Source organism: Vanellus vanellus (genome assembly GCF_965231255.1).
Source record: "Vanellus vanellus genome assembly, chromosome: 15".
NCBI classification, from domain to species: domain Eukaryota; kingdom Metazoa; phylum Chordata; class Aves; order Charadriiformes; family Charadriidae; genus Vanellus; species Vanellus vanellus.
The window spans coordinates 7,711,488-7,735,871 of NC_138920.1; the positions used below are offsets into that span (position 1 = coordinate 7,711,488).

A 24,384-nucleotide genomic window follows, 5' to 3' on the forward strand; every position below is an offset into this window, starting at 1 on the left:
ACTTTCCTTCGATGTTATCGCGGGAGGAGCGACCCCGCCCGGGCTCTGGGCGCCCCAAGGGAACGCGGAGGGGGAGGGAAAGACATTCCCGGGCGGGATTTGGGGGACCGGGGGCGACAGGGGACAGACAGCGCTGCCCGCCGGCATGCCGTGGGGCGGGGCGGGGCCGGCAGGGGGCGGGGCCATCTCGGCAGGGGGCGGGGCGTGGCGGAGCCGGGCGGCGGGCGCGGAGCGGTGCGGTGTGGGGCGGCGGCGGCGGCGGCGGCGGCGGCGGCAGCAGCAGCAGCAGCAGCAGCAGCAGCAGCAGCAGCAGCAGCAGCGGTATCGGTATGGAGCGGGGTCTGTGTGTCTTCGGCGACCCTAAGGTGAGGTGGCGGGGCTACCGGAGGCGCTGGGTTGGGAGCGGGGCGAGCACCGCGGCTGAGGCGCCGTGCAGCGGGGCTGGGAACCGGGACGTGCACCGGGGCTGAGGCGCCGTGAACCGGGGCTGGGAACCGGGACGTGCACCGGGGGTGAGAGCCGGGGCGTGCCCCGGTGCGCAGTGCCGTGGGAGGGAGCCATGCCCCCGGGGCACGGCGGCGGAGCCGGGAGGGTGGGTGCCCTGAGGTCGCACTCGGTGTTACCGACCGGGGTCTGTGCTGCCCCGGCCCGGTGCTCCCCGCAGGGACACGCGGGGGCTGCCCCGGGTGTCCCGGGCATCCCGGCATCCCACCGCCGGAGCAGTGCAGGTCCCTCAGCTGCTCCGGGCCGGAGATGCGCCGGGAGCCTGGCTGGCAAGCCCTGAAGGATCCAACACACTAACCATTGCCTTGGTCTACTGAAACAAACGCTTTCTCTCGGGGTTTTTATTTTTTTTTCGTTTGGGGGTTTGGTTTTGTTGTTTTATTTTTTGGTGGGAATTTTTTTTACTTAAACACTTAGTTCGGTTATTCCTGAGATACCCGAGATACCATCTTGGTGACTGCTGTCAGAGCACGCTCCAGTCTTTAACTCTCACCACGTGCTGCATAAATACATCTCAAGTAGGATCACACAGTAACATATTTATTAATCAGATTATAAAAGAGTTGAGAAGGAAGAAGATGAAGTAGATGTGGTTAGTCATAACCCTGTATCCGATGGCAGAGCGCTGCCCGTGCTGCAGGAGAGCTCAGCTCTTAGGCTGCGGTCTGGGTAAGCCGGTGTATGGGTTTCCTCTGCCTGGCCACATGCTCTGACGACCAGGCAGGATTGGGCTCTCGGTGGGCTGCGAGGGGCCGTGGCACAGGAGACCAAGCAAAGTGATGTGGGTGTTGTGGTGGTCTGCCCTGGAAGAACCTGAGTGGTGGACACTGCATGCAGCTTGCCTGGGGAAGAAGATTGTCTCCGAAAGCCCAAAAGGGTTGGTTGGTTGGTTGGTTGTTTTTTCCACTGTTTGCATCCCCTACCACTCCCAAACCATTTATCTCTGTTTGAGCTCACACCAGAAACATCTAGCGTACTTGGAAGAGCCTGTGTGCACAGGTCTGACTTGTGTTTCGCTCCATCGCTGCGTGAGGTTTCCCTCTCGGGGAAGGTGACCCGTGCAATAGCAGGCAAAGCTTGATGCTGAAATCACGGGAGCATAGACACCTGTTAATGCTTTAAACTTTTTTAAGGCTACTTCAATTTTGGGAGATGCTGGCATTTCATCGGCTCCACTAAGACCAAAAGCTGGTGGTTCACCCCACTCATTTTAAACTTTTGGCTGAGCGAAGCAAGTTAAGTTCTTCTTTCACTTGGGCTTCTTCCTACTTTTCCAGTGCGTGGGAGAGTGGGATGCTGAAGAGAGAGACCTGGGAAAAAATGTGCAGGGTTTGATCGCTAAGATCAGGCTTCTGTTGTCTGGGTGCCGGCAATTATGAGACTGGTTTTCCTGAGTCAGGCAGTCCCTTTCAGTCCTGTGAACCTGCTAAGTCAGGCTTGGGAAAAAAAAACGGGTCTGAAGTCAGTTAATGAGCCCTATTCATTCCCCTGGACCCTCTGCCATTGGGAACGATCAGTTTTGTGTTTTAGAGATGTTTCTGGTAACCGGAGCAGCTTCGAGCCACGGCTGAACGTGGGGCCGGGGCTGCCCCCATGTTTTTCGGGAACTCGCTGACTCCCGGCTGCTGCAGGGGATGGACGGGGAGCTGCGGGAGGGTGACTTTGAACCCTGCTTATCGTAGGCCATGAAAGAGCAGAAAGGACTGCTGTTCCTTGGACGCCGACCATCAGCCTCTCCCCTCTCTGCTCCACAACCAGCGCAGAGGAGGTGTCCTCGCTCGCTGCTGGCTCCTCTCCCCACAGGCCAGCCCCAGCCCAGGGACTTTGGGACATGGGGCTCTTTCTCCTGTGGCCCCCATGTGCCTTGAGGCATGTTGCAGGGAGCAGGGTGGGAATGGGGACTTCTGGGCTCAGACCTGACTTTCTCAGCAGCTGGTGTAGCTCTGTCCCTGGATGCTTGTTTCCCAAATAAGCTCAGGTGGCACTGGGCAGGAGTTCCTGCAAGCCCTCCTGGGGCACACTGTGTGTGTCACGGCATTCCGGGGCCTGTCCTATCCAACGGGAGGCTGTTGTCACTAATGTGCCCTTCGTCCTTGGGAACTGGGAGAGATGGCCAGAACCGGCTGTAGCTGCGTGTGTCGCATCGATGGTTGGGAGAGCACCTGGTGACCAAACCCGCGTGGGACCAAAGGTGCCCACTGCGCTGCAGAGCACTAGCTGCACCCGGGGGATTTGGGTGGGCGTCCTGCCCCGCTCCCGGCCGTGCTGCAGCCTCCCCCTGCTCGAGACAGACCTGCCCAGGTTAGGGGCGGACCTGCTGGGAAGTAGCTCGGAGGAGAAGGATCTGGGGGTTGTGGTAGACAGTAAATTATCCATGGCCCAGCAATGTGCCCTTGTCGCCAAAAAGGCCAATGGAATCCTGGGCTGCATAGGGAAGAGTGTGGCCAGTAGGTCGAGGGAGGTCATTCGCCCCCTCTACTCTGCACTGGTGAGGCCACAACTGGAATACTGTGTCCAGTTTTGGGCTCCCCAGTTCAAGAGGGACAGGGAACTGCTGGAGTGAGTCCAGCAAAGGGCAACTAAGATGATTAAGGGCTTGGAGCATCTCCCTTGTGATGAAAGGCTGAGAGAGCTGGGACTCTTTAGCCTGGAGAAGAGAAGGCTGAAGGGAGACCTTATTATGGCGTACAAGTATCTAAAGGGTGGGTTGAAGGAGGATGGAGCCAGGCTCTTTTCAATGGTTCCCAGTGACAGGACGAGGGGTAATGGGCACAAGTTAGAACACAGGAAGTTCCGTTCAAATACACGGAAACACTTCTTTACGGTGAGGGTGACAGAGCACTGGCACAGGCTGCCCAGGGAGGTGGTGGAGTCCCCTTCTCCGGAGATTTTCAAGACCCGCCTGGATGCAGTCCTGAGTAATGTGCTCTGGGCAACCCTGCTTTGGCAGGGGAGTTGGACTAGATGATCTCTAGAGGTCCCTTCCAACTCTGATAATTCTGTGATCTCTGCTGAGCTGATAGCACAGGTATTCACCTTGGGTGCAAAACTTGAGGAAAAAAAAAAATAAATAAAAAAAGGCGATCCGTATGGTGGAGAGTGTAAGTGCACGAGGGTGTGCTGAGGATGATTGTTTTCTTTGGCTCATCCACCTGAGCCACCTCAGCACAGCCTGACCCCTGCCTGTCTTGGCACGGGTCAAACCCTGGTGCCGCTCGAGGCTGCGTGGAGCTGAGCTGTACCGTACGCGGTGGAGTGCGTCCTCGTTCCTTCAGCCCTGCTCTGCAGGCACACACAAGCAAAACCTTCCCGGCTCCGCTCGTCAAACGTGGTGGCGGTAAGCGGCTGGCCCGGTGCTGCTCAAAGTGCAAGGACTCCCTTTACTGCTCCGAAGTGTTTTCTCGTTCCAGCCACGCGCGGGTGTGAGCTCTGCCGTGGCTCAGGGAGGGACGCAGCCGGGCTGTCCCTGCAGGAGGGTGGCACACAGCCACCATCACCTATTAATGGCGCCAGGAGCCTCATACCGAGGTCGGTGGAGCGGTTGGTGCCGGGAGGAATAGGACTAAAGGCTGCTCTGCATGGGAGCATCCTCCTCCTGACTCACCAAAGCCGTGTGTCGTGTGAATGCTTCTCTCCAAAGCACAAATACTTCTTGCCGTGGAGCAGCGGGTGGGTCTTGTGGTCTCCCACGTTTCCCTTTTAAAGGCTCAAACCTCGCAGTATGTGGCAGATTCAGCTCCAAAATGCGTTTGTGGGTGTCGTCAGGGTTGAGGATAATACTGTGCCTGTTCTACTCCACATCCCTCTTGGTCCAGGCTCACCTGGTGCTTCTAAATAGTGTTTGTGGTGAGTTAATGAGGAGGAGAGGTTGGCCCCCGACTGCGCTTTCATAATACCAGTATTTGGGGAGCGCTGGTCAGGTTTTTTGCAGGGGTTGGCATTTCGTCTTATCTCTTGTTGAATTTTGCTCTCTATTAACATTTTCCTGCCACGTGTATCTAACAATTGACAAATTATAGCTGTAATTACTCTGTTTTTCAGTTATTGAGATCAATAGAGTGAACTTTAAATTATCACCTTTTAATGTGTTCATAAATAATCCCGGGCAAAGTCACCACTAAGGGTTTTAAAATGATGCAACTTTAGTGGCTGCCTGGATTATCTATTAACAACTGCTGGAAACCATCAAAATAAAAGGTGAGGATGGTGTTACTTTTACCATGATGTTAGCGCTGACTTCACTCATTGTATATATTTAAAAAAAGACCCACCTAATGCAGAAATCCCCTCCAATGTATTAGCTTGGACGGTACTTTTGGTGCTACATAATAGGTGAACTGAGCAGTTAACTGCTCTGCCGTGGTCTGCTGAGCAAACCCAAGAGTAATGGAGAAATTCTGTTGGGTTGACTGTAGCTGAAAATACTCTGAATGTTTGGTTAACTTTTTCCTCTTAATTTCACTCTAAATTGAAAATAATCAGACTTGATCTTTCAACGGAACATATTTGTTGCAGTACCTCATTTTGTGTTTGAATTTATTTTTGAAGCTTATTAAGTTTCAGAGAAAACATTGCAATATTTTCAGAAGAGAGAAGTCAAGCCAGAGCCCTTAAAACTTCTCCTTTTTTTAAAATCCGACCAACTTGCTGATATCTGCTCTAACGAGTCACGTGCCGTGCTTGAGCTAAAACTTTTGCATAAAAATGGAAAGCGCTCGGTTTGCTCCGACAGCCTTGCTGGGGGTTGGCTGTGCTGAGGACGCACAATTTATGGCCGGTTACGTCTTTTGAACTCGTCCCTCTGGCTTTGGGCAACTCTTTAGTGAAACTCAGAGATTCTATTGAATTGCACTATGCTTTGCATCATTGCGCTACGACTGTGCCGGTTGGCGGACTCGCCCTCAGCTGCAGCGCTGTGGCGGTGCAGAAGAAGAGCTGACGGGTGGCTACGCAGAGGTGGCCCTGAGGGTCCCCTCTGCAGCGGGGGGAAGAGCAGTGCTCTCGCCCCAAGAAAGCGTTTGAGAGCTCTGCTGCTTTCTCGTTCTTCATCAGAACAAACGTTCCCACGTCCAGGATTGCTGCAAGAAAGGCAGCTGGTCCTGGTCCTGGATCGCTGGTCCTGGCGTGGCTGAAGGCTCCAGCGCTGGTGCAGCCCGTGGTGCTGTCGGGGTCCTGGACCGAGTGTTGAGATCCCTGTTCAATCTGTGTGCGCAGGCTTCCTCTCCAAATAAACCGGAGGACTTGGGGTGGGAGACCACGTGTGCGTGGACCTCTCGTGTGCCGAGGAGCAGAGCCCTGGAAGAGGCACCGGGCTCCTGCCTTCACCTTATTTCTGCTTGCTCGGGCATCGTCTCCAGGAGCCACAGTCCAGGGAAAACTCTTTCATCTTTATCTGAGTACTTTCCTTGACTGAAAGCAAGGTCATGTCACCCCCTTGTATCTGGAAAGTCTTGTGCTTTGTTTACCCAAAACAAACAGGCAGGAGGAGGGCTGCGGTGTAATCTGCAGCGAACAGCCTCCCACGGGCCTGGGAACCTGCGGGATTTGCGAGCAAAGCGCCCGGGGGAGCCGAGCTGCTCGCTCGGGCCTCCGCTGATTGCGTCCTTATCTGGGGCCAGCTCTCGGTGGAGACCCTTGTAGGCACACCTTTGCTTCTTCCCTTGACCGTCCCCTGGTAATCTAAATAGCCTCGCTTAGTTCCCAGCTGCAGAAAACAACTCCCCCACGCACTGATCTTGAGGAACCCCCCCAAAGTTTTGGGTTGAGTAGCATGGCACAAGAGTTTCTTAGCGCTTGGCTTGGGTCCCTCCAGAGCCGAAGAAGTGCACAGCAGTGGAGGAAGAGCCTGTTGCTGGTGTTGGAGAGGAGCCTCGCTGCTTTACAAGCATCTTGCCCACAGCAGCGGCAGAAGGAGGGGGTTTGCATGGGCGAAGGGCACCACTGAATTTGCTTTCACAGTGATGGAAGTGTCACATTGGGATGTTCTTGCAGGAAATGCTTGAGAAATGTTTGGAGTGAGAAGACCTCAGTAGGTTCGGCTCGCTTGGTTCTTATATCCAGCATGAGCAAGTTTCAAGCCTGTAACTCCATCAGAAGGTCACAAGGGCTGTTGAAAACCTCAAGGAATGGAGCTTGTGTGGTTTTGAAATAGGAATCGGAGCTCAAGAGCGGAAAACGTGCCAGGCGTCCACATCTGGCGATGCAGATTGTGTCCATAGTCTGTTATTTTATCTGCTGCTTCTCAGGACATTTAGTCCTCATAAGCAGGATTGAGTAACGCGAGGTGGGGGGAAGGATCAGGTTTTGCCCTTTTCAAACCTTCATCCCTGTAGATTCAGATCGTGTCTTAAGGGTAGGAGAAGTGACAGGGGTATCTTTTTACAACCTGCCAGCAGGGGGGTCAGTGGGGATATTCATGACCCTTGGGCCGGCGGATTGCAATGGTGCAGGATCAGCGGCTCGAGCTGCCCTGAGCCCGGCACCTGCAGTTTGCATCCCGCTGGTGCACGTTTCGGTGGTAGCTTCATGGCCATCCTACGGAGGTGGCCTGAACCCCAGCAATGGTGGCCTTTTGCAGCAGAAGCGGTCAATGAAAACCCCGTCTGTGAGTCAGAAGATGGGTGTCTCTGCCTGCGTGGCAGCCGTTTCGGGCTGCGGGAGGAGGTGGGGATGGGAGCGAGCTCGTGGGCATCAGTGCCCCTCCTGGAGATGGGCACGGCCAGTGCTGCTCTGGGAGCCGGGCCAGCGGCGTGGAGCTCACGTCAGCTGCTCGCGGGCGCTTCGGAGGAGAGCGATAGGATCTCAAGGTGGACAGATACGCGTTGCCCTGCTTGTAGGAACCGCTCACACATTTTTCTTCCAGCTCCTCGTAGTTATTGTTTGATGCATACCCTGACGCCAGAGGGTTTGTGGGTTTTAATTAGTAACCCTGGGCGGTTTAACTATCTCTGCAGATATCCAGTCCTCTTCTGAATCCCTCTCAATTCTTCCCCTCGGCGTCCTGCAGCGATCATCTGCACAGCAAAATTTGCACAATGTTATAGCTAACAAGAACTTTGTGTATTAAGTTGCTGCTCTACAGTTTTATGAAAAAAAAAATTAAATATGTATTTTGTAGGCTATTCTGTTGCTTAAAAGAAAACGGTTCTGGAAATGTGAAGATCTAGCCGAAACATTTTACAGCTAATATTTTCCTTCCCAGTTCGACTTCCAAATTACATTTCTCATGTTCTTCCAAAAGCCCCAGCTGCCTAATGGAAAAAGCTTGCTTTTGCCTTTCTGGGGCTCTTTCTCCAAAATCCATTGTTTCAGCAATAATCGGGAAACAGGGTTCGAGAGTGAAGAGATCTGAGTTACTGTCCCGTTTTTAATGAGTCAAAATTTAAGTGTTTTATTTTGAAACCAGCTTGTTAGCTCTGCGGGGCAACTCTTATTCTTTTTATTTTTTACAGCACCTTTTACTGACCCCGTGTGTAGGATTAGAAAGCCTGTAAGCTCTGGTAATGCTGAGTAATTAACAATATATCAGGAGCTGATTCTTGGAAGAGTAGTCAAAGTTTTTGTGTAGTGACTTTTAGCAAGTTAATTGGGGCTTGGATGTCTGCGAATTGAAGAAGGAGCAAGCTGGAAAGTGAAGGTGTTTGGGGTTTGCTTTTTTCACTCTTCCCAAACTCTAAACCATGGAAGCTAAATAAGGATAGGGCAGTTCCTGAAAATGACTGGAAACAGAATAAGTTTTTAAAGATCCATTAAATGTGTGAGCTGCAGCAGGAGTAAGAAAATATTTAGGCAATACTTAGATATTGAAAAATAAACTTGATGACGATGGTATTTTAAAAATGGTTTTGTGCCTCCTTATCATGACTTTGTCCCCGCAGTGGCTGCATTTATACCTGTGTTGGCACCAGCTGCTTATCTCTCAACTTTTGCTGCAGCTCTAAGTGTACCTCACCGACTTCTCCTTATCTTACTGCAGGTCGAACTTCATGTCCACCTGGATGGAGCCATTAGACCAGAAACGATCTTGCACTTCGGCAGGTGAGTTGTGGGGGGAAGAAACTCGGGGAGCTGCCGTGCGGAAGCATCATCTCTTGCGCTTGCCCAGCTCTCCGCCGGAGGAGCTTGGGCTGGCAGGCTGGGAGAGCGCTCCCCCGCCGTGCCGGCAGCAAACCTGGCTGGCGCTGGTCTTATCTCTGCGTGGACCGGTCCTCCAGCTGCACGGTGGGAGGATGCTGAGCGCTTCCCAAAGCCCAGTGTTGCAGCGGGGCTGCGCCGGCAGCAGGAGGGCGACCCGGGTCCTGTGGGCTCCCAAGCTATGGGGAGCCACCGCGAGAGGAGTCGAGAAGATGTCTCACAAACGGCCTTTGAAGCGTACCCGGGAAGCGGCAGAGTCAGTGTATTCTCATTTCTTTTTTTCACCTTCCTAATTGCAAAAGCGAGTGAAATGAAAGCCGGCTGGCAGCGTCTGCTTGGTGGTGGTGCCGTACCGCGGTCTGGGGAGGAAAAACCAGCTTGGGTGCTCCTCCCTGCCCTGCCGCTCTGCGCCCTTGAACCCCGGGCTGTCCGCCCAGGGTCAGCAGTCGAGGAGTCGTGCTCGTGTGAGGGCGACCCGGGGACTTGGCGGCGACATAGGGAGGCTGTTTCCTTGACAGAGCCCACGTACGTCTTCTTGCTTCGGTGTAGCTTGTGTGGGAAGCGCCGGGGTGAATGATTAACTGGTGCGAGGACCTGGCTCCAGGGTTGTGAGCCAAATAAACGTAAGGCTTCTTCCAGCTAGCAGATACCCTCAGGTACCTCAGATCGAGAAAGTGGCCAGCTTAAAGATTTCGGGAAACAGCTCTTAGGCACAACTCTGGTACTTTGGGGAGGAAATCAGGCGTGAGGAGGACGGGAAGTGGTTCTGGCACCCTGCAAGCTCAGCGGGCTGCAAGGCAGTGCGATCCTAGGGGAAAATACTCTTTCTAAAGTGGCTTTTTCTGCAGGGAGCGGCCATACATTTTGCAGCGTTGTCAGAGTAAGGAGGGTGGATCAGAGATGTCCATCTCGCTTGCTGCAGGACGCTGGCACGGTGAGCTGAGCCAGGGCTCCTGCTGGCCCTGCCCGTGCCGCTGGCGGGCTGCAGGGCTGCAGACCCCGATGGACAGAAGAGTCGGTGCTGGGTCCCTCTGCCAGCGATGGAAAAATGCCAGTGTAGTCCCCCAGGAGGGTCGTAGGAGCCCTGAAGCCCGGGAGGCACCAGCCATCTGAGGATCCGGTGCTTCTCTCTTGCTTAGGGCAGAAACCTTCGTTGCCCAAGTGTGTGCTGAGCTCTCTCTTATTTTTAACCAGCCCTGGCATCCCCCGGAGCTGCCAGCCCTCGGGTGGAGCAAGGCTGTGCTGTTCACGGGCTTTAAAACTAGCGCTCACGCGAATGCAGGAGCAACAGGGCAGTGCGGGAGGCCGTGGGGACTGCCTTTAAGGGACTGCCTTAATAACCTCACCCCGGATGCAGAAAGCTGCTTGTGGTCTATTTTTAAAGGTAAAGAGCTGGAAATAAATTTGGCAGGTGGTGGCTGACCATGTACAAATAACCCGAAGCTGCTGGGATGCACTGGCTGAACTCGGCTGGTTTTAGAAATTTTGGCTCCCGGTTCTTTCAGGTCTGGGTGAGGCTTTGCATCCCCCCTGCCCAGCCAAAGGGTTTAGAGCCATGGCAGACCCCTCACAGGACTGCTGGGGTTGGGTGTCCCCGGGAGAGGTGCCCTCTCTGTGGTGGGACGGTGCGTGTGGTGCTGCCCGGGGCTGGAGGTGGCTCTGGGCAGGACGCGGAGGTGGCAGCGGGCACGAGCCCGTTCCCCCGGGGCAGCTTTGCTATCAGGTGGGTTGGATGGGACAGCAGCAGCTCCCGAAGCCACGCTGGCAAGATCCAGCAGAGCGCCGCAGCCGGAGACCTGACCCCAGTGTCTCTGGTCTGCGGATCATCCCAAAGTGCCGTCACCGCTGGCTGCGCGGAGACAGTCCTTCGGAAAGCACATGGAAGGGGTCAGGGAAATGGCTTTGCTTTAGGAAACCTTCCCTGGGTAAGTGAAGGAGGAGGCGGGCCGGTTCCTGGAGCAGAGAGTGATGCGTCAGTGCCATGGAAAGGGCAAGGCGGGAAGGAAAACCGATGCCTTGGCAGGGATGAACGTCCCCCGCCGAGCGCCAGCAACTTAATCTGGGCAGACTGCATGTGACGGCTGAGCGTGGGGCTGGTTTCCTTCCTGCCCGAGCAGAGAATGAGCGACGTTTGCCGGGCCCAGGAGCGGGGTCGTTTGGGCCACTTCCCTGCAGGTTGCTCATGGGGACGGCTGGTGGCATCGGGACGCTAAAGCTGTCTGCGGCGTTTTGTCTCTATTAGCAGAGAGATCCATCAATCGGCTGTAATTCGCTGTGGCAGGAAAGAGGATTAAAAACAAATGTCTAGTTATTATTCCTAATTTAGGTTGGCGTTCGTGGCAGAGTGACAGCCTGTGGGGTGGCAAAGCCTGCTTGGGAAGCGTGCGGCATCCTCGGCTCACAGACCCCTTGAGCCCGGCTGTCACCCCACAGGGGACACCTCCACCCACCCGGCACTCCAGGTGCTTCAGGGACAAACAGGCTTTTCCCTCTTGGAGGAGTTTAGGTGGGCTTTACCGTCTTCATCCCTTTGGTGAGAGCGGTTGTTAGTTTGGTGCTGCGTGGGAGGAGTTGCCACCGTGATGGTGGGCTGGGGACCCGGCTCGCTCGCAGGAGCTGCCAGCATTAAATCCGCGAGCCACGACACTTCTGCGTGCGTGATCCTGGGCCTGCGAGCGTCCCCACTATTTCTCATCCTTTGAGCCTGCATAAGTGGAAATTAACTTTTCTAAAGAATTTTGGCAATTCTGCCGCCTGGACTAAGAGGTGCCAAGAAATAATCCAGAGCCCCTTTAGATGAACTCCTTCTTAAGCTGAAAACGTGCTCTGGCTCTGTTCCTGTCGGGTCAGTCTGGGCTTGTATTTCGATTTGTTTGTGCTTTGCCTGTGTTTTGGATTGCCTTCCTCCCCGCTGAGATTCAGGGCCGCATCTGCGAGGAGATTTTGGAAGGACAACGTGTGCCCTATCTTTTCTGTGAAGAAATGGAGGTTAATGCTGCCAGCTCGGGGTGCGATTGCTGCATGAAATGGACTGATTAAAAATGCGATAGCTTTCCCTGTCAGTAACACGTGGATTCATTTCCAGGAAAAGAGGGGTTCCTCTTCCCGGCAGCACTGTTGATGACCTCCTGAAGCATGTCAGCTACAAAACACCGCTGACGCTTACCCAGTTTCTAGAGAAGTTTAATCACTACATGCCTGCCATTGCGTAAGTACCCTGCTTTTTGCTTTTCCCCCCACAACCCTTGGCAGGACCTCTTGGCTAACGTCGCTCAGCCTTGGAGGTCACCTCGCCTGTCCCCAGTGCCCATCCCCGAGGGGGACGAGTCCCGGTGATGGATCCCACTGTCTCCCTGCAGGGGTGACCGGGAGGCGGTGAGGAGGATCGCCTACGAGCTGGTGGAGACGAAAGCAAAAGAAGGCGTCATCTACGTGGAGGTCCGGTACAGCCCTCACCTCCTGGCCAACTGCCGCGTGGATCCCATCCCCTGGGGCCAAACCGAGTGAGTGAGCCCGCCATGCCGGGGAGCCGGTGGGTGGCCGGTCGGGCGTGGAGAAGGGCAGCCAGCATGTGTTCGAAGTCTGGTGTAACCGAATCTCCTCTCTTTTCCAACGCAGCGAGCGCCGGCGCTCTTCCGCCTCTCTTCCCCGTCGATAGGATTTTTTCCTCTTACAATATCTCTGTGTACTGCTGTGATTTAATGCCCTTTGCTTTGGGCACCCGATTCTGCACGTGCAGAGCAGCCGTGCTCGGCCGCCTGGCCGCAGCCCTTCTCTGTGCGAGGGGAAGCGGCGTTCGGATGTGGGTTGCCTGCCCGCAAAACGTGAACCTGAGCTGGCAGAGACGGAGGGCAGTGTTGGAGGGGGCTGGCGATCCAGTCCCTTCTTTACATCTCCTCATCCCCTCTGTGACGCGTACCTCTGACTAAATCAGTGCCGGGCTCTGTGGCCCCTTGCAAAATGTGCTGTGACGGCTGTTGAGCCCCCGTGCTCGCCCCTGCCCGGCTGCAGGCTGTTGTGTGCCCTAATGAGATGCTCTGGCAAAGAGCGGGTTCCCCTGCTCGGGCGGGATTGGCATCCGGTTCCCCGAGGCTTTTCTAAATCTTTGCCATGCTTTTGAGCCCGACATCGGGTAGATCCGGGCATGGCACGGGTGTAAAAGGTGCTCTTCGGCTCTGGGCGGTTTCATCGGGCTCCTCTGGAGGTTATGGCGAGTGGGACCCTGGGCAGATCGGGTTTTGCATGGGGTGTCCCGTGGGGATGCTGGGCTGATCCGCAGCTCCCGCCTGCCTCCCTGGTGGGTGTCCGGCCTCTCGCTGACGGCTTTTCTTCCCTGCAGGGGAGACCTCACTCCAGATGAAGTCGTTAACCTCGTAAATCAGGGACTACAGGATGGAGAAAGGGATTTCCGCATCAAAGCCAGGTCTATTCTATGCTGCATGCGCCATATGCCAAGTAATGTATTGCAGCTCCCCTGCTGCTCTGCTCCCCTTCCCTGACGCGTGGCGGGGGGTGACGTCCCCTGGGTTCAGGTCCCCGCAGAAACGTGGGCAAAGCCCCGGTCCCGTGGCCCTGGGTGTGATGTGGGACCAGACAGTGTTGAGAAGGAGTAGTTTAGGTTTTTTTCTTGGTGGGGATCCTCGAGAGTGGGGGCCTGTGGGTACAACCAGTATCTGAAAGGTCTTGCTAGAGAGACAAAGGGCTCTTCGCTCCTCTCCTGGGGGAGGTGTGATTCCTGCTCATACCTCACTCCCTGCCCAAAGGCTGGAGCTCTCCTTGGACCAGTTGAAGCTGTTGCCACAGTGAGTGGTTGCATCTGCCACAACTGTCTGGTGGGTCCGAGAGCAAACGGTCACAGGAGGACCACCAGGCATGAGATCTCGCGCTTTCCCTACCCGTGGTCATGCTGCTACAGCAGCACACTCCTTCATTGGCCCGGACCATGGGTCAGCCAGAGAATCTGCTGGCTGCAGCCTCTGCTGGTTTAAGCTGAAAACACAAGACAAATATACTTAAATCTCCCATATATATATTTTTTTTTATATGAAATCAGCAGCTCTGAACTTCATCGGTAACAGGTGGTGTGATCCAGAATAGGAAGAAAACCCAAATTCCAGTGTTTCACTGGGCTGCTGAGTTCTCTGAGCATCTTTCTCTAGGGAAAGATGCAGTCAGAGCAAGATTTTATGCGAAGTAGCTGTTCTATGTGAAGACTTGAGATATGACTTGAATGTCTTCATATCTTGCAGCAGTTTTATGTAGGCTTAGTAGGGGAGATGGTGGAGATTTTTGCTAATGAATACACGGTTAATTTGTGTCTAGAAATGTGAAAAATTATATTCTTGGAAACCGGGAGATTTGAGAGTGGATTTTTTTTTTTTTTTTTCCTGCCTGCACAATCAACCCCAAACAATACTTGGAAAACTTGACCCTTAAATTTCCGGTTTCTAGGAAGAAAACTTTACTCATTGTAGAAACTGGAAAGCTGTAAGGCATTTTCGCACTTCTCTGCAGTTACAGTCCCTGCCAACGCACGAGTGGTAAATGCAGAAGGTGGCGGGAGCACCCGAGGGCCCGTGGAGCGTGCGCTTGCACAGCAGGAGGGATCGCTCGTGCCAACAACCGAGTGTGCATTCTCCCGCCTCTGTCCCAGGGCACTCTTAGCCAGAGCCGGTGATGCACTGGGCACAAGAGGCTCTAGCACCGCATTCGGGATGTGCTGCACAGTGAGAAGCCACTCTGTAATTTATGAACTGTTGAGAGAAAGGCAGAGGTGCCAGCCAGAACTAGCTCATATTAAACTTGTTAATAAAAGAATGGCTCTAACCCAGGGAGTTGGAAACCAATGAAAAAAGAAGATGAAATTGCACACGTTTTCTTATGTGTTCTTATGATTTTGGAACTGTATGTACACAGCAGGTGCCTGTTAATAATTACTACTACCGTTTATCTCTGTTTCTTGGCCTTTTTGCTAAGGGTAAGTGCTCTATGAGCTGGTAGATGCATGCCCTTTCTCAGAGGTTGTCCTCTGTCCTGATCGGAGATAACTCTGAAGTAGTGTTGGCCACTTGTTACTCTCTCTCTAGCTGATGCCAAAAAATAGAACTTTGTGAGTGTTAAATATCAGCCTTCCAGGAGGCCGACCAGCTCCTTCCCACCAGGAGCAGCATCCATCATCTTGTCTGGGGGAGTCGAGGACGCTCTGCAACAGGGCAGGGCTGACTCCTACAGGGCCCCCCCGGGGTTCCCTCCCAGCCCAAACTCCTCCGCGACACAACACGTCCGACGGGACGGTTCTTCCCTTTCCCTGCCCTCACCCAGCCTGGGACGGGGTGAAAGCTCAAGGGCGAGCTGAGGGATTTCTCCCACACACCGTGTCACAGCGCCGGGGCTGTGCGGTTCAGCTCACCTTGGGCCAACTGCACCAATCACCACTGTGTTTGGAGGGGTATGGTTTTGGTGGTGTTTTGTTGTTGGTTTTTTTTTTTTTCCCTGTGCTCAAAGTGAGCAGAAAAACATGATGAGAGCAGTTTTATAGCTGGCAAATGCATTTGATTTCCCTTTCATTGACAATGGACTAATCAGTTGACAGCTTTTATTTGCCTGAAGATGGCAGACCTTTCTAGGAGTTCGTTAGCTCTCTTTTTGAGTGTCGAATTTTAGGAAAGACCAAAGAAGATAGCTCTAAGCCTTCTAGTTGTAGGACCAGGGTTTGTTTAGAAAAATGCTGAAGGTGCAACCCTTACGAATGCTTTTTCCTGAACGCTGGCACTGTCTCTTCCAGGCTGGTCTCCGGAGGTGGTGGAGCTCTGCAAGAAGTACCGAAACAACTCTGTGGTGGCCATCGACCTGGCTGGGGATGAGACCCTGAAGGTGGAGAATACCTCTGAGCATAAGAAGGCTTATGAGGTTTGTCGAATAAGCTGCTTGAAAGAAATTATAAGAAAAACATATATTGAGGGGTTGTGCGTGAGGGGACGCGCAGTACATTATTCAGGCTGCAAACAGCTGGGACAGCTTAGAAATTCGTTGCAGCTATTAAAAACATTTAGTTAAAGTATTTGTTTATATTTCCTAAATGATTAATGGCAGGCATCGTTGCTTAAACATGGCCTTCAAGCTGGATCTCGGCACGCTACCCTGTAGCACCGGGTGTGACGCGAGGGACGGGGAGCCTGTGTCCCCCCGGGGCAGCACCCCGCTGCCACCGTTGGGCTCTGCTCCTGGGGCTCGGCGAAACCACCGCCGAGGAGACTGGAAGAGACTGGCCTTTCCAGTCTGGCGGAAATCACCCGAGGAGCAGAGAAGAAGCTGCACATTTGAAGTGCTTTTATCTGATCATCTCAAATGGGAACGCTGGAATGGCGTCAGGAGCCCGATCCGAGACTCTCCCTCGACCTCAGCGCTCCGCAGCGGCTCGAAGGGGAGGCTCTGTGCCTCGCTGCTCTTCGCTGGTGGGAGTTCGGGGTTGTTGGTCCCCTGCCTCAGTGGGAGAAGAGGCTGTGCACCGTCACTGCCGAAAAGGACGGTGGTTTGCGAGCAGCGCTCAGGGCTGAAATGACACGGAGCTTCCTGCGGGTCTTTGCCCCCGTCAGCGGGAGCCGATGCAGGCTCTGCCTGCGCTGCTGTGCTGGATGACCGAGTGCTTCTAAACTGAGACGCGGGCACAGGGGTTTATTAACCGACGGGCAGGTGTGTCTCATCCCGCCCGCAGTACCCGGGTCCAGACTCCCCGTCTGAAGGATGCGCCTTGTCTCCGTGCCAGGGACTCACCCAGGCTCTCAGATGCTGATGCAAACCTCACTCCCGGGCATCGGCCCCTCTCAGCCTGCCTGGGAGGGATGTGTGTCCCCAAAAATAGTGCTGCTGTGCTCCATGGGGTACGTAATGCATCCAGGGAAACCGGAGAGGCTTGTGGTGTCACTCGGGCAGGTATGTTCTGCCTGGGAGCTCTTGGGGCTGCTGGAGGGGAAAGAGCAGATAACGGCGAAAGCTTAACAGTGGCCGCTGCCTGCGGAGGAGCACCGGGGCAGAAGCGTGCGGCCAAGGGTCCCGGGACCACCATGTCCAAGGAGGCAGCGGATGTTGGAGGAGAAGCGAAGGGAAGCACCATGTGTCCTCAGACAAATGGGTTGAAAAAGGGATTAAGCCGCTCCAGGGAAGATATGCCCATGGATGGACGTTAGATACAAGCTCCCTCCGGGATGCAGTGGATGGTGGGTCAGGCCTCAGTGGCCAGAAGGCTTAGTGGGGAAGTCCTGGTGCTTGTGGTGTTCCTCACCCCTCTGTCTCCCCGGCTCCTGTTGGGATAGTTAGGGATGCCTGTCTTGGGAGTGAGGGAACAAGAGTTTCTGGTCTGTCTTCATCCCATGTAGAAACAAGTGGAAAATCTCAGTGCTGGTGTGAGTCTGTCTTTCTTGTTGGTCTGGTACTTCGGCCAGAGGGATTTTGTTATTTTAAAAAATGTAAAAACAAAATAAAATAGCTGTTTAGGAAAAGTCAACGCTCACTTATATGTAGGGAGGACAGAGTGCTGTTCAGGTCGATGTGCACAGGGCTCTTCCGTAGGTGTCCCAGGCAGGGCCTGGGTGTGCAGCACATGAGGAGCTGAAAATTAAGTAACTGAAAAAAATTAACGAGTGAAAAGCCCTGAAGGAGTGCCCGGCAGGAGTGTCTGCTGCGAGACGGGGCTTGCAGCCTGCCCGCCATCACCGGCTGGGTGGCCCTTCTCCAGCAAGCCAGGAGCCGGGCTTCCCTCGAGGCTGTGCAGCTTCCCACAGCCTGGGTGGTCTGCGGTCACGCTGGCAAAGGGTTTTTCAGGATGGCCATGGAGAGCATCTCAAAATGCCCCCAAAGCTGAACCCGCAGGGTCCTCCCGGCTGGGCTGCCTCCACCCTTCCCACAGGAGGGAAGCACTTGGTGTCTGAGCATCACCTGAGCTTCGTCTCCGCACTGGGGGCTTTTAAATTCTCACACTTGGCTGCAGCCAGCCAAAAAGGGAGAAGTTTCAAAGCCGGGAACTGCTGCAAGGTTCATGCAGAAGGGCAAGTGGATGGAGGAAGGAGAGCTTCGCGTTTGCTGCTGTCTGGTGAGGAGACAGCGGTGGGCTCACCCGGTATTAAAAGACCCTGAGGAGTCTGGCTGGGCTCCAGGGGAAGGTAACCGGGCTTCCTAAGTTTCTCTGCTTCTGGCATTACCGAGCTCTTCTCTTGCAGCCTGTGCTACAGCAGAGCGCGTGCGCCTCTCGGGCTGCAGGGCTCGTGATTTGGGGGCTCTTTGCCCAGAGCCCCGTTGCTTGCTCTGCCCCCGAGCACAGTGCCGGCCCAGGGGTTCGCTGACCTTGCTGCCAGTGATGGGACAGGACCGTGTCCTCCTTTGCTTTGCAGGAAGCTGAAAGATGCGGGATCCATCGCACCGTCCACGCCGGGGAGGCTGGCCCGCCTGCCATGATCAAGGAGGTACGAGGAGCTCCCGGCTCGGGGCAGGGAGCGGGAGGGACCGGGAAAGACAGAGGGACAGTGCTGGGAGGTGCCTCTGCATCCCCTGCACCGGGGAGAGAGGAGCCCAAGTCCTCTCCACATTCGTACCAGAGCGAGCGTTGGGGACCCAGGCAGAGATCCGCCCCGATGGCTCAGAGAAGGACCTCCCCAGCGCTGGGTGGGTGGCGCGGGCTGCACCCGTGGTGGGGCAGGGTCTGGTCTCTGGGCAGGCAGGAGCCGAGCTGGTGCTTGGAGGCACCAGCGTGATTTTCCCGTGCTCTCTAGGCAGTTTACCTCCTGAAGGCTGAGCGCATTGGCCACGGCTACCACGTCCTGGAGGACCCCGAGCTCTACAAGGAGCTGTTGAGAGCAAAGATGCATTTTGAGGTAAGGATGGGGGGGGGGGTGACGGCTGGGTAGCTGCTGTCTGAGTGGAAAATCAGCCCTCGCTTGGGCTGTGCCGCAGCCAGGGACACCCGAGTGCTGACCGCCCGTGCGGTGACCTTGCCGTCGAAGCTGGGTGCCCAAAGCTCCACAGCAAAAGTGGTGGGGACGCCTGTCTGTTTGCTGGGATCCTTGCCGCGAGGAGCACTGGTCCGCACAGCAGCTTGCAGGAGGCCCGTAGCCGAGAGAAATGCAGCCTGGCCTGGCTGAGGATAGGCTTTGGAGGGCTGATTTACTGTTTTATATACCTCAAGCCTGCAGGCTGCTCCTCCCACAAATCAGGATGCTGAACCGGAGCCTGTCTGGTCGGCGGGTGGAAGTGCCTGGGAGTTACCGTGCATGGGCAGATTTCCTTGGCTTTTCCCCAGAATGGGTGTATCCAACTAATATATGGAATATATATGTATATACATAATGCCGGCGGTTTCTTAAATGCGGTCGACACACGGCTGCTGGCTGGCCGGCCGTGGGAAATATCCCCCGGGCTCCTGCCACTGTCACGCGGGCTGTGGGCTCTTTGCATCCGTGTTCTGGGATGTGCGCCGGTCCATCGCAGCAGCGCTGAGGGGCAGCTGGGAACAAAGCTCCGACCCCGCGTCTGGTTTTACCTGCGTGCTCGGCTATCTGCGTACGCAGCTGTGGTTCAGATCTCCATGGCTGATTCTGGTTTTCATGTTTAACTCCCCCAAACAGGTCTGCCCTTGGTCCAGTTATCTCACTGGAGCATGTCTTCCGGACTTTGGGAAACACCCAGTAGCACAGTAAGACTTCTTAATTATGTGCAATCTTAACTAAGCAGGATTTTGGTTGATTATAGCTTCTTTATTGCTTTACAAAGGTAATGCGCATCTAACCGCTTAGGGAAAATGTGGTACGTCCTCACCCTCTGGCACAGAGGGGCCGGAGCAGCTGGAGGGATGCGGGGGTCCCACGGGGGGGCTGTCCTGTCCCCCCCCGCTCTGAGCTGTGGGCCACGAGGGGCTGCACGCCGGCCGCTGGCCCCAGTGTGTGGGTGAAAACTGAGGTTGCTGAACCTGTAGGTAGGAGATGCCCCCTCCTCACCCCGCCGGAGAAGCAGATCAGGGCAGGGCAGCGGTGAGCCCGGCGCCGTGTTCGTGTCCAGCAACGCAAGGCGCAGGGACAGCTGCGAGGTCTTCCCTTTTACTGCCCTTTACCCTGAGACGTCCATGACCAGTGCCGGGTCCAGTGTTTCAGCCACCAGTTCAACCTGGTTTCCTTACAGATTTAGGAAGGATCGCGCTAACTATTCTATAAACACGGATGACCCCCTCATCTTTAACTCCAACATTGACAAGGACTACAGCATAGTGAAGGACTACATGGGCTTCACTGAAGAGGACTTCAAGAGAGTGGTGAGTCCGTCCTCGGCTGGATGCTCTGCTGGTGTCCTGGGTGCAGCCTGGAACAACCCGCTGGTTTTGTGTCTAAGTTGAAGAGTTTTTGATGGAAATTAGAAAATCCCGCGCTGACCTTGTAAGCAGGAGGCTGAGGAGGGCTGAGCTGGCCGGGGGGGCTGCGGGGAGCGTGCGGGGAGCGGGGGCTGTGAGGGCAGGGGGGGCTCTGCAGGGGCTGCGTCACTCGGGCTGGCTGCTTCGGGCTTTACGGGGAACAGCTCAGCCTGGAAATTGTCCACTGAAGGCAGGCGCCCGTTGCTTTTGTTTTGTTGTTTTTTTTTTTTCTTGGATTTGGAATACACGTAGGTTATTTCAAGGTCTGGCCCAAAAGTTTTCAGCAGCTCCAAAAGGGCTTGCGGGTTTTGCACGAGTACGCAACAAGGGAGCTGGAAACAAAGCGACTGCTGGCTTCAGTTTTGGCACACAGTCGTTTATGTGTCTTCATTTCATCCTGAAAAGTGGCTTTAGTCATTGATTTTCTGATTACTTACCCAAGACAGAAAGACAGGATAACTGTTGGGAGTTTGGCTTACCTGGTTACCACGCGAACCTTTCCCGGTTTGCACTGGGAGTCACGCTCCGCACTTTCCCCTGTGTGTCTCCAGAGATACTTGGTTGAATTGGGAAGCGCAGGATGCACTTTACAACAGAGCATCCGTCCTGCTCTCAGCTCTGGCTGGAGGAACAAGTCCCTTTCTCCTACAGACCTCACTCTCTGGGTCTGGAAGGAGAAACAGGGACGGCTCTGAGCTCTGGGATCCTGGATCCACAGCTCTGCTGCTGCCAGCTGTCCTCTCCTGCTCTTGCAAACGCCAGGTTGTTCCTGTGTAATAAAAGAAAGGTCCCCGCACAAGACGGAGGAGCGGGTTACGTTGCAGAGCCAGGCTGTGTCCCGGTGGCGGCACATCAGGCTGCCGCCGCCGCTCTGCTGGGAGAGACTCCTGTCCAAGGGGAGCTGGGAGCGTAGGAGTCAGTCTAAAGTGCGTATCTTAAAAACTCCAAAGTATTTAAAGGCCGTTGCTTTGTGCCTGCCTCATTCCTCTTGGGACTGTCGCTAGTGATGGGCCAGAGCAGTTGTTGCCCTGTAAAATGATGCCGTGGAAGTGAATCTCAGAGTGGAGACTTTACACTCTCCCTCGCCTGTTGCTGCTCAGAGCCAGATGTTGGGATGCGCACAACCACGTGTTCGTGTCTGATGTGTCTTGATGTCTCCCTTGCCTTAATGTCTCCCCCTCTGCCTCCCCAGAACATCAACGCAGCTCAGTCCAGCTTCTTACCTGAGAAGGAAAAGCAGGAGCTGCTCAATACGCTGTACGAAGCCTACGGGATGGTCCCCAATGCATCGTGACCCATCCCTGCGAGCCAGTGTGGAGCGGTGGCCCTTCTCCATGTGTGCTTGACTCTCCTCTGTGCTAGTGGGAGCACTGGGAGAAGGTGCCCAGAGTCGGTCTCTATTACTGGCACCCCTGTGTTAACCCTTACAGTGCTAAGCAGAATCTGACTATCACATACACCTACCTACCACCCCCACAAACTCTCCCAAATGAATATCCAGCTTCCTATCTTGCTGTTGAGCAAGCAGACTGAAACTGCCTCCTGGCCTGACGCCCTTCTCCAGCTGCCGCTCTGTCTGTACCGCAAATGAGAACAGAAGAACCTCCCTGACTTTCTTTTTCTTTTCTTTTTTTTTTTTTTTTAAAAAACTTTTCCCCTGCTTTATCTGTCCTGCCTAGCCCTTGTCTGCAGTGCAGAAATAACCCCCTTTAACTGTGACTGTGGCCTGGGTTAATCTTCATCTTTCCAGGAAAAAGGTGGGTTAGTGCTGACAGGGAATGAGCAGACGCTTCAGAAACAGGTTTATTCTCATCTGTGTGGGGAGGAGGGTTTGGCCACAGCTGTATTTACCCAGGGTTAGTCTTGAACTAACAAGACTGGAACAAGAACAAGCTGGAAGCTGGTGCTCTTGCCCGTACAGAGGTCTGAAGGGCATTTAAAAAAACAAAAACATTTATTTTGGCATCATTTCTTGGATAAGGACCCCCATGTGTCAGGCCTCCCAATGTCACTGCTGCAGGAGCACGCACCTTGGGCTCAGCCTCCAGCTGTGCTCACAGCTGGCTATGACCATGCTTACACATGCATAGGAAGTTGGAAGGTATTTTGACCATTTTGGGCCAAAATCTGCCTTCTGGGACTTTTCCCAGTTTTGTACTCATCCCGGAGAATTCTGGTGAGCTGCAGTTTGCTCTTCCTCTATCTTTGTTTAGGACTTGGAAAAACCATGATTAATTGCCTGTTTTAACCATTCTGCCCTCTTCCTGGCTTGACATAATCTTTAGGCACTATTAAAACTGAATAAATAAATTAATAAGCTAGGGCCCAATGTCACGTATTGACTCGGGTCCCATCTGAATTGCTTCTTTCACTCAGCCACAACACTGGCTACAAGTCAGATCTTCAGTTTGGTGGAGAATTTATACAAAAATATTCACCAAAATTCCCAAGCAATTTTGGCGCATCGTAATATTTTTACTTAATATGCAATAGAGCTGTGCATCCAAAGAAAAGACCATCGTTTTCTTATGTGAGTGTGTGGTGTGATTTAGCATCCCAGGTGTCTGCCAAGATGCTTACTCCAAAGATACTGTACCAAAAAGTTGCCTTTGACAAGGGGCCGTGGTCACCATTACCACGGACAGTGTGTCAGACTGGTCCAGTCTCCGCCAGCAGCAGCTGCGTGCTGGGAGTATTTCCATTCTTTCTGGGCTTCGATGTTTGTCTTCTGAGTAAAATACTCAGCTCTGAAGTATATGGTGCATACACACACACACATATATATAGCTAGCTAGATGGGTATGAGAGTGAATTTCTTACTTTTGTAAAGCAAATGATAAAGCATCACTTTTAAGAACATGACTGCGGTAAGACCTAGGCTTCTTTTGGGTAATTTTTCTCCAAAAATTGTTTCTGAAGAAGAGTTGCTTGTTTGGATTCTGGACAGTTGATTGTTAATCCCATTTAATAAAATAACAAATTTATATTAAAAGATAAATCCTCTTGCCTTTCTGTTCAAGGGGGACTGTTAGGAACCTTGGTCTGTGGTCCACAACGTGAGCCATCGTACCCCTGCTAGAGCACGAGGGGTAAGCGGTAGGTGTGGGGGGGACTTTGGCAGCCCAGTTCCCGCTGTCTCCCGTTGCCAGGTGGGAGCACTTTGGCAGCCGGGGGGACGGTGCCCCTGCTCCCCGGCTAGACGGGCAAGTTGGATTTATGGATGCAGGATGTTCCAACCTCACGTGTCCTTTTTCCTTCGGTAATTGAAGGGAGGTGTATCACTGCTGGAAGCAGCAGTGCCGTCACTGTGTACTCTCAGGTTGGGGTTTTTTTTGATGTATCAAAAATAGTTTACAATTTTTTTCCCGTCTTCCGGGTTTTGCGCAGTCAGTTGATGGTAAGAGCCAGAAGCGGTGCAGCCTGGACTGCACTGTCAGCTCGGGCAGGGGAGCGATTGCCGAAAGACTTTCTGATCATTCAGTGCTTGGTTTGAGTTTTGGGAGGTCTGGCGTGCCCCTGTGGTCAACTGAAATGAAGGGCTCAGAGCATCCGTGTGCTCAGCAACTTTGCGAGTCAGGATGTGGCCGGATTAAATAAGTGCTCTCGGTCTTTCAGCACAATCGGCGACAGCAGCTGAGCCAGGTCTTCCACTTGCGGGGCAACCCGATGCCTCTCGCCTGTCCTCTGAGGGTTGCTGGCCAGCAGGTCCCTAATCGTCTGCCTAAATATAATCTGGAACAGATATTTTCTGACCGGGGAGGCCTAAGATTAGCCCGCATTTGACTGCTGGAGGTCTTTGCGTGGTGCACAGTCCCTCCGCACCGCCTTTCGGCTTTCTCTCTGTGTCGGCATGAGCCAAAAATACTGTTCAGCGGCAGCGAGGAGAGCTGGAAACGGGGCTTAAAGACCCAACTGTGCAGTCAGCCAAGCCCAGGAGCTACCCGCTGTTTTGCCCCCGAGCACGGGGAAAGGGGAGCAGGCTCTTGGCTGCCAGCCGGGCACAGAGCTGCAGTGGTATCCCGGCAGCGCCGGCGGCCGAGCTGGCTCGCAGCTGCCAAAACAGCAGACGCAGACGCTACCTGGCTGCCAAATCCTCGTTTCCTGTGGGGGCTGGAGCCACGGACACCTCTGCGCTGGCCCCGCGGCCATCGCTTCTTGGAGGCCCCCGGACAATTCTCCCTCTGTCTGGCAGCTGCTTCTCTGCTTATTTATGGCCTTGTTTTCTCTGGTAAATCTCAAACTCGTAACGTTCGGTTCTTCCCTAGGCTGTCAGGGTGACGCTGGTCCTCGTGTCACCAGTGGAGAGTATTTCTCAGGCCAGCTCTGCCTTGTCCCTGCGGCGGCCGTCGATCCCA

General features: G+C 54.2%; 1 protein-coding gene across 2 annotated transcripts; it reads left to right on the forward strand.

The window, feature by feature from the left end:
• The first annotated feature begins 328 nt into the window (after positions 1-328).
• ADA (adenosine deaminase) lies at positions 329-23,009 on the forward strand. Of its 2 annotated transcripts, none has more exons than XM_082491325.1 (11): positions 329-365; positions 8,480-8,541; positions 11,723-11,845; positions 11,997-12,140; positions 12,977-13,092; positions 15,422-15,546; positions 18,024-18,095; positions 18,402-18,503; positions 19,254-19,321; positions 19,804-19,933; positions 21,222-23,009. In XM_082491325.1, the coding sequence occupies exons 1-11, from the start codon at positions 330-332 to the stop codon at positions 21,321-21,323; spliced, it is 1,080 nt and encodes a 359-aa protein (XP_082347451.1). In that variant the 5' UTR covers position 329; the 3' UTR covers positions 21,324-23,009. The 2 variants fall into 2 exon arrangements, with proteins under 2 accessions (XP_082347451.1, XP_082347452.1); XM_082491326.1 differs by lacking the exon at positions 329-365 and adding an exon at positions 7,046-7,108.
• Positions 23,010-24,384: the final 1,375 nt, after the last annotated feature.